Source organism: Doryrhamphus excisus, linkage group LG12 (genome assembly GCF_037039965.1).
Source record: "Doryrhamphus excisus strain RoL-2023G ecotype Guam linkage group LG12, RoL_Dexc_Guam_v1.1, whole genome shotgun sequence".
Classification (NCBI taxonomy): Eukaryota; Metazoa; Chordata; class Actinopteri; order Syngnathiformes; family Syngnathidae; genus Doryrhamphus; species Doryrhamphus excisus.
Window position 1 is genome coordinate 8,624,032 of NC_136368.1, and position 10,154 is coordinate 8,634,185.

General features: G+C 40.4%; 1 protein-coding gene across 1 annotated transcript; it reads right to left on the reverse strand.

Moving 5' to 3' along the window:
• Positions 1-1,342: 1,342 nt before the first annotated feature.
• Positions 1,343-5,847, reverse strand: il7r (interleukin 7 receptor). The gene is given in 8 exon segments (XM_078795183.1): positions 1,343-1,809; positions 1,886-1,958; positions 2,035-2,135; positions 2,137-2,370; positions 2,443-2,594; positions 3,839-3,987; positions 5,388-5,517; positions 5,718-5,847. Coding segments are annotated over 8 exon segments (1,275 nt in total). The 5' UTR covers positions 5,800-5,847; the 3' UTR covers positions 1,343-1,455.
• Between the last annotated feature and the right edge of the window lie 4,307 nt (positions 5,848-10,154).

Genomic DNA, 10,154 nt, shown 5'->3' on the forward strand with positions numbered 1-10,154 from the left:
CAAGACAATCCTGTCTCGCAGGTCTACAGACAGTTCTTTTGACTTCATGCTTGGTGTTTGTGCTTTGTGTTTGTGTTTGTTGACATGCACAGTCAACTGTGGGACCTTATATAGACAGTTATTATATTTCCAAATCATGTCCAATCAACTGAATTTACTGCAGGTGGACTCCAATTAAGCTGTAGAAAGATCTCAAGGATGATCAGTGGAAAAAAGATGCACCTGAGCTCAATTTTGAGCTTCATGGCAAAGGCTGTGAATACTTATGTAAATGTGATTTTTTTGTTTTCTATTTTTAATAAATTCAAAACATGTCAAAAAAAACCTTTTTTCACATTGTCATAATGGAGTATTTTGTGTAGAATTTTGAGGTAAGAGATTAAATTAATACAATTTGGAATGAGGCTGTAACATGACAAAATGTGGAAAAAGTGAAGCGCTGTGAATACTTTCCGGATGCACTGTACGTATATGGTTAACATCTTGGTTAAAGTACATACTGTCAGTGCTGTTTGCAAATCAGAATCTTCATCATACATTGCATACTTGCATGTCCCATGTCTGTAACATGATGATCCAAGTTCCATATAAAGTTGTCTGGGACAGTTCTCCTCCGTCTAGCAGTCTGTCCATTCAGTGTGTTCCGTGTCCGTTGCCATATTACGATATCACGATAAGGTTATCTTCACACTTCGGACCATTTCTCATATGTGACCTGCATCTGATTTTCCAAGGTTCAAAGCTCAGTTTTACCTGTACACACACAAACCGAAGCCAAAAACCTGAAATAAGAAGAAAAAGAAACCTGTGGACAAGAGGCAAAACTATCCGTATTTGTGTGGACATGGCGGCAGTATCTCCCGATGTGATGACTGTGTAAGCAGACCTGACAAACGGGCCAATGTATGGCCAATGAAATCAATGACTGAGCAACGTGTCTACCAAACAACAACACTAAAGCCAAGGCACGAAGCTGCATGGACAATGGGCATCCATTGGCGTAATGCTGAGGACATCTGGTGTTGTAACCTGTTTATGCACTAGGGTGTAGTCGCCTGCCGGTGCTTTTGGTGTGCGCTCGTGGTTTGAGTTACTTGTTCAGTCAATGTGAACAGTCAACAGTGATATCGGATATGGACCACTGGATTTATATAGGCAATAAACATTAGGGATGTCCGATATTATTGTCCGACATCGACATAAAATTGCTCGAGTTATATCAGTATCGTTTTTTCTGCCTATAATGATCATCTTTGTTCGAGTGTTGACATTGGGCTCTACTCTAGCTCAGTATGTCCGGTGTCCTGAATTATTGCCAAAAAAATTTACTTGGGCAGTGAAAATGAAGTGTAAAATTGCCATAATATGGGATTTCCTGTCTGAGGAAGATGGATACCTGAGTCAAAATGAATACAGCTAAACCTTAAAAACAATGGTGGAATGTGAATGTGCATCCTACTTTATTTGGTAGAAATTGGACATGGTGACGTAATCCTCCTCTTTTTGATTCGCTCCAACGACGTAATGCGTTGAACCTCCACTGCTACATTCTTGATCAGGCGCGGCATCCTCCACCAGCAACGATCTGGAGCTCTGCAAGCTGGAGGCTCCATCGGAGCAGCTGCTGTTGAGCTGAATGGAAAGCTCCAGTTCTTCAGTGTTGGCGCTGTCGTAAGAACTTTGGTTGGAACAGGGATTATTGGCTGAAGGACAGATTTGCATAACTGGTTCTTGTTCGTCTTTTTCCACCGGTGGGTAGATTTTAAGAGCACTGAACTCGTCAGGTTTTAAGTTGAGTAGAAGAGAACTCTGAAAACAAAAAAGTATTTACTTTTGAGCTGCATGTGAAATAAACCAAATGATCTTGCTCCAAAATAGAACTCACTTTATTGGTTTGACAGTTTTGCACCAGTGTAGGTTTAGGATGTAGAATGTTGGGCCATAAGTATGGGAAGATTCTGTGGAAAGATGACATTTGTTCATTTTTAAATTGCACTTTTACACACCAGAAGCCAGAAAAGAGAATTCACCTACTTTTTCCAGAAGAAAACAAAACCCAATGTTAGCACGGCCAACGGGATGAGACACACAATCAGTCTTTTCATCATTTCTTCTCTATCATCTCTTTCTGGATGGACTTTTGTCAAGTTGAGGATTGAAAAAGATAGTTACTGTCTTGTATGCAAATGAAAACCAAAACAAGCTTTTCTCACCATCGGGAATGGAGAAATTAAAGGGGTAGCTCCACTCGCTCCAGCTACCCTTCAGATAACGAAGTGGTATTGCTCGCACTTTGACGTGGTACTGGGAGTTTTTAAGAAGATGCTCCATGTTGACAGCCATAATTTCTGATGATGACACATTTTCAATCTGCAGGAAAAGAGTTTGGCATTCTTTCATCTCAGGGTGAACGTGGACACTCCAACTCTGATGGATTGTTACCGTCGTTTTGTCGGAGGTCCAGATGACCAGCTGAAAGAGCTGATTTTGAACTGTCAGGTAGTCCTTCTGGTACGGAATCCGAATGTGAAACACAGCCTGGTTTGACTCGTGGTTGACAGTCACCTTCCACACCTCGGGACTTCGAGGTTTAACTGCAGGGACAGAATGGAATCAGGACATGCAAATCAACTTAGAACAAGAACAAGTGCTAAGTCTTTATCAGCTTATTGAGTCTTTTACGATGGGAAGGGCAGTCAAACCCCGGCTTTCCAACGTTCTAGTTTTTGTAGGCTTTAGTTTTCCCTGAAAATGTTTGCAAAAATTGGTACAATGTCTCAGTTTATAGTAGAAATTGTTGTATTTTACCCATTGGTATGTTGAATCTTATTAAAAATGTCTTGGATCACACACCCAACACCAATCTCGCGATACTTAGTTACACAGTAAGGCACCTTCATCTGGAAAACACACATTAAAATGTTAAAATATGAAAATTTATACATCATGTCACAACCCATGATGAGCTAGCTCTCGTTGCTCGGTCTCGTTTCCACAAGAGATGTCAAACATAGCGGTGTAGGAGATGGAGGATGTTTACAGTGATTAGAGCAAAGGTTTGAATGATGCATCAATAGTTTTGGAGCAGAACTTGTAGAACATGGGCTTAAGCCTGACAACGTGGCGATGAAGATTGGTCACCTTCAAAAACAGACTGGTAAGTGTAAAATACTCTGAAATAGTTCTACTTCAGGTTAAGGAAAAGTCATGATTATAAATAGAAATCCTTCACTCATGTTATTGATGTATTAGTTCATAGTGTTTGGTAGTTATGTATTACAACAAACACATGACAACCTGAAAGTCTATTTTGATGCATGGATTGCACAATAATCTAGTACAGGGTCAGGCAAACTGATCTGACACATTTGTAGGTTAAATAAAAGGCAAATAAAGTCAAGAAACCAAAAAGTTTTTAAACCAAAACCAAAATCAACCGGCCGACCTCGCACCGCCAGAACTGATTTCATTTTTAAAACATAATGAAACACAATGGCATTATATGTACCTTTCGAAAATACAAACACTTTTTTCTTTCTTTACTGTATTTGCCTTTTATTTAACCTACAAATGTGTCAGATCATTTTTCCTGACCCTGTAGTTACCTGTGAAACTACAGTACTTGTGTGTTGATTTATGGGGTTTAGTGAAACAAGGAGATGTGCGTCCAAGTTTGCAAGATGTTTGAGTTCAGTTGCCAGACCTATTTTCACATTTACTGACTATGCAAATGTGGTGTGTTTTTAGGACAGCTAAAAGTCATGTTGTAATTTTCTGTGTGTTAAGTTCTTCCGTGCTGATATCCTGCTGACCCTTCTAAAAATGGTGAAAGAGTTACCGATTTTCTTCATCTGGATGGCTTTTGTGACGGTGCCACCGCTTCTCAGGTGGATGGTCAAGTTGAGATTCGCCAGAGCATTCAAATCAGTCAAGGTGATGGAGTCTCTGGGTACTGTTGAACATCTGTTCGTGTGCAGGTTTTTGAAACTGGTAAAGAAGAAGAAATCAAGGACATGAAGAAGGAAAATATGTCATCATGTTGATAGGAACCAAATGTCGGCACAAATACTACGACTAAATTAGGGGCATCCAAACAGCATCTCAGCTTTGGGATTTTGGTGTGAAAGCTTTGTAGTAATATTATGACTTTATTCTGATAATATCATAGCTTTTTCCCCCAACTTGATTTTCCAAAATGTATTTTGTTTAATTTCTCATAATGTTCCTTTTTTCTTTAATATTTAAAGTCAGTGGTACTCATATTATCGTCAAAATTACAACTTTTTTTCTCTAATATTGTGATTTTATTTCCCTTGTTTTGCTTTGAACTATTTCTTGTAAATTTTCTTCTTGTAATATGATGACTTTATTCTCATAATATTTGGAATTCATTGCCATATTATAAACATTTTTCAAAAATGTGATGGTTTTTTTTGTTTCTCAAATTATGACTTTAAAATTGTTTTTCTTTTTTCTTCAACAGTTCACCTATTTGCCACTAAAATCTTTCTCTTTGGCTCTCAATGAAGGCAGTCGCATCTTTCTTCTCTCCTCCCTATCCCTTATCTTCCCTGCTTTGCTTGCTTCTTATGTCTTGTCTGGTATCATCTTATACTTTCTCAACTTTCTCTCTGTACTGCTCTCCAAAAACCTAAATCATGGAATTGATCAACTGTTCTCTCCACGCAATTGACACGATCTTCTCGACGAGAAGCTCAGGTTCGGGGGAACCCATCCAACGCCTTTGCCACTACACTCCCCCGGTGCGGGCATGACGGGGACCACGGCTTGTGCCTTAAGTGGCCGCTGCTCGTATTGGCTATTGTCCCTTTGTGGTGCTGGTCTTGTGTCTATGTGTGTGAACAATGTTTTTACTTGTATGCCAATTTGTATGCCGAGGTTTTTTCTTTAACAGTCCCACACTGTACTCCTTCATTTAAGAGTCTAGTTTGGAGTTGTTGTTGTTTTTTTCGCTCCCCTCTCCTAGTGTTGTCTCCCTTCTCCCTCCCTTCATCGCCCAATCATCCGTCCTGTCACCCCTTGTCTCACTGCATAGTATGTTGTATATGTATGGACGGATGATTGCACTATTTCGCTTGTACTTCTGTATAAGTGATGAATAAAAGGCTACATCATCATAATTTTCCCTCATAATATAATGTTACTGTCATAAATTTATGGTACATTCATGCTATACTTTATACTTTATTTAATTTTGACTTTATTCTTATAAAAATGTTGGTTCATTGTTAAGGTTTTCTTGTTAAATTCTACTTTTAGAATGTGCTGTGAGCCAATAAAAAACAACCTGCAAATGGCCCTTTGGAAACCCCTGGCTTAATGAGTGCTGGACTAAACTCTAAAATAGAAAATACAAAAACATTCACCACAAAGTCATCGACTTCACACCGTCATCGTCTTCTTCGTCATCCTCGTTTCTGCTGCCAATTAGTTTGCAGGTTAAACTGCTTGCTGTTGTGCTGATGTGAGAGATGCAGCTGATTCTGGACTCGGAAACTTATCCAAAAACAAAGTACCACATCAAGGCAATACATGAACAAAACAACACTTAAAATAAGACTTTTAAAAAAGCAAACCAGGTAGTGATTGCAATAGATAGCATTACAGCCAATGGCAAGAATAATGAACATGAATCTTGTAAAAATAAAATAAAAAAACAGATAAGGGTGTTTGGTTTTTCAGGTTCTTGGTCTCACCCGAGTCAGTGTCGCCATCTCCGCTTTGAGCCAGACTAGCTGGCAGCAGCAGCAGCTGAGCCATCCAGCAGCCAAACAGCATTTCTGGATTTGTCTTCTTCTTTGATGATTTCACTGCGTCTGACTGCTCGTCTTGTCAGAGAGGAAAAGGAGGAGTTGAGCAACTCTTACAGAGCAGAGCAACAGACAGCAAGTTGTTTGAATTGCTTGATGGAGTAGTCTAGAGTAGTCTGTTGGGAAGCAAACAGCATTACTGTTTTCAAGTGAAGGGTAGTTCATTAATCGCACTACTGGAATTTTGGTTATGGCGCCATTGATCCGTTCCAACCAAAACGCAGAGAAATGTAGTCATCCCTCGTTTATTGTGGTTAACTGATTTTAAAGCCGTTTTAAGCCATAACAATGGCCACAAGGTAGCAGAGGTACATTTGGTAATGGATCATTTGCATGTATTAACATATTCAACAGCAAGGAGGAAATTAGGGACATTGACAACACGCAGTTTAGTTCTAAATGTGAATTAAATGTGTTATTTTGATGTAAAACAACCCTTTTTTATATTGTTTGTGGTACAGTTGCTTAGATATTTGACACCACACATATCTGTCACCAAAGTAAAACATTTTTCTCTCTTTTTTGTTGGCAACTGATACCTTCCACAAACTTCATTATGTTCTACTGCTGATTAAGAACAGAAAACAGGAGAGCCACACTTTTTTTCTGATGAATGTCTGATCTTTCTTTAGGTAAGTGCCATGATTATGTAGTCATAGAACACAATAATCTGTGTGCCTTGAAAAATCAGTTAAAATCGTCTGATATATTTGGCCATTTCAGATTGAATGTTCCACACTCGACCATGATATTAGCGCCCTCTAGACAGGAAATAGCAACCCTATAGTCACCTTTACACACATATTGCCCATAGTATACATAATAATAGAAAATAGTCAATTTAAGACCTAAGACAATAAATGTGTTGCGGACATGTGGACAGGAAGTGACACTGGGGATTCAGAGTTGAGTTTCAGCTTGTGTCGTATTGTACAGTAACTGGTAAATGTATGTATGCAAAGCGAGACTTAATTTTGACATAAAATTTTGACATAAAGCAAAAAGAAAAAAACAACCGCGACTGTACCTCAGCGCACAGAAGTTGACGAGTTAAGACGACATGATACAATGTAGGAAATCAAACTTGCCGTTTCCTGAAGGAATGTCTTTATCAAGAGTCTGCAAGCACTTGAGGCATTGTCAGTAAAGAACTAGGGTGACTGTTCGTTGGTAAAAGCAAAGAGCAACACGCCTTTCTAATGGCCGTTTTGGACATTTTGGTATGATCTGGTTGCTCTTGGACATGCTGGTCCATTGTTACTGTATTGTTGTTATTTCTTATAAATATGTGTAGCAACTCATAAGATGGCCTCAGCTTGATTACCTTTGTCACCACGGTTTCCTCTACTAAATATTTTGCTTAGTTTTGCTCAACTGCAGGCTTCTATGACGCATACAGTGCTGATAAATGCTGGCCCAATAGCTTTTGCTGTTGTTGTTTGCGTGGAAACATAAACCCCCCACAGAGACTATGGAAGTAAAATGATATTTTATTTTTACAAAATTATACAGATGTCATGTTAATAAATCAGAAGGACATAAAAACAGAAGGTGAAACAAATTCAAGAATGTCTGATTGTGTCATTTCCACCACAAGATGATCATAAATAGCAGGAAATTGTGTTATTTGAGGATGATTTGCGTCGTGCAAAGGTCTGAACAGCATTGTGTTTCTCTCAAAGGTCTACTTAGTTGCACCAGGTTTTGTTTTCAGGAGACGTTCTAGACTTTGGTATGGTATGGGACAGGGTTGAGAGTTTGGGGCTTCCAGGTGGGATCATCATAACCCATCCATTTATTTTCTATGGCGCTTATCAAGCAGGGGTATGCTGGGTCTATCCCAGCTGTCTTTGGGTGAGAGGCGGGGTCCACCCTGGACAAATAACCATTCCCACCCACATTCATACCTATGGACAGTTTGGAGTGGCCAATTTTGGAAAGCCGGAGTCCCCGGGGAAAACTCACGCATGCACAGGGAGAAAATGCAAACTCTACACACAGACCCCCGAGTGGAGAATCAGACTCTGGTCTTCCTGAAAATTCCCAAAATTCAGTAATATAAAGATAAAGGATTGTTTGGTTAAAACAATGACAAAGAGGACTAAAGCGTACTGCAAAGTAAACAGACTCCAGAAACCCGCCCCCGCCAAACCACATGCCTGAGGTTTGTATCTCAGCTCAGCATCGCAAAACATCTTCAGCTGTGGTTTCAGTGTTTAGTTGCCTCACCCCCCTGCACTGTTAAGAATCTGATGAGCCACCTGTTTATGCTGTCTGATGTACCTCTGTAGACCTCAACATGCTGAGGCAGACAACTGCAGTCAAAGGCAGGAGAGTTGAGATGCATGGGGAGAACATGCAAACTCCACACAGAGATGGCTGAGGGTGGAATCGAACTCAGGTCTCCTACCTGTAAGGCCTGTGTGCTAACCACTCGTCTGCCGTGCAGCCACTCTGAATTTATTCAAAGAAAATTACAGATTGAAATTTCTGATGGTTTAGTTCAGGGATCACAAACTGGTGGCCCACTGCCTGAGAACTGGACTCAGAAACCGTCCAATGTGGACCTGGAACGTTGATGACCAATCGCATACGAGCCATCCAACGTGATGCTTTGCATTGGCGCTAAACTCGAAATACAACAACAACACATGAAACAGGAGGGAAACGAAGCAAGAGATATGGAAGAACAAGTGAGGCACAGAGGGAAAGAAGCTGGAAAGGCATGATTGATATGGATAAAGAAAACACGGCATCTCAAAAACCAAGCAGGCTCCAGCTGCTTGGATGTAGGTTTGGTTTACTGGATAACCTGCATGTTCCATTAAATGGAGACTCTGAAGGTCAGTTGAGATAGGCTCGTGCTCACTTGTGACAGTGACCAGCATCCGTGATAAAAATAAATGAGTTCATTGATTTTCTTGAGCCGGAAGCTGTAATTATGGAGGATATTATTATATTATTATTACTTTTAGATTCAGTCTATTAGCTTTTGGTGTTATAGTTTCTCATACCTTTTTGACACACACAGAGCAAAATCAGAATTGAAACAGCTATGACCGATTACATGGCTGATGGAAACATAATAGATGCATTGTTCGCATTTGTACACAAGCTTAACTTTCACTTTCATGAGAGCCAATGAAAATACTTGGTTTTGTTTCAGTGATTCCCAACCATTGCATCATGGAAACATATCCAATTTCAGTTCATTGGAAAGTATTTGTTTCCCACAAATAATGTATCTGTGTCCATCTCTCTATTCCAGTGACCTAACCTGACTGCCACTAGATGGCAGGGACCTAATTAAGCTGTGTATCACTAAACACTTTGTTTGTGGTGCTATTTTTCGAATGTAATATATCTACCTCGCTTCCAATACAGGCTGGGAAACACAGCCTTCGTACATTTTCAATTTACCACCATGTAGACATGGAACTGCTTCCTGTTCAAGGTGACGTGCAATGCTATCATGCTGCATTTTGGTCCGCCGTCATCTTGACGTCTGCATCGTGAAAGCCACAACGCAAACTCGCACGGTGTTGAGTTTTTAAGAGAAGCCACACCAAACAGGGAGAGTCTTTGAAGATGGCGCTCAGATGGTAACATGGACGTGTCGTGTGCAGTGTGAAAGCAGCTTCCTGCATCTCCTTGGTTTTTGCTTTCACTTGTACTTGGTGCTCATTACTTAGGTGAGCAGCGACAGCGCCTTCGTCACCACATCCTCTTCTTCTCCTCCTCCTCTTCTTTGTCTTCATCCAACTCACAACACGCTGACGCGCTGCAACACCATCACCTCTTTGGTGATGATTTGACAGCAATGGTTCTCTGGTTCCAACCAAGGTTTTCTTGCAGCTCTTTTCTGGAATCAGAGTTTACAGCTTCTTCTCTGCTGCTTCTTCCGTTTCCACTTTGGGAAGAAGTGAGTTTTGGTCACTTCCAACAATCTAAACAAGGAACGTGCAAACCAACAATGCAAACCAACACTTTTTTTAGCTCCATTATTTGATCTAAACCAAATGAGCAGATGTGGAGGCATCCTTTGACCACAAAGGTTTGTTTCATTTACAGCCTGACAGAACGACAAAGGGGAAGATGAGATGGGCCCCTGTCTACAATGAATCCCTTATGGGACACCCAATTAAACATCAGTTATTTTCCACACCGCTTATCTCCTTCAGGGTCACAGGAATGGTGGCGACGATCCCAAAAGTTCTCCTCCCTTTGTGGAAGATTTGAGGGTAACAGCCGTCTTCAACAATGAACATTATCAGCCTAAAGGTGACTATAGGGGTGTTATTTCATGTCTAGTGGGCTCTGGTA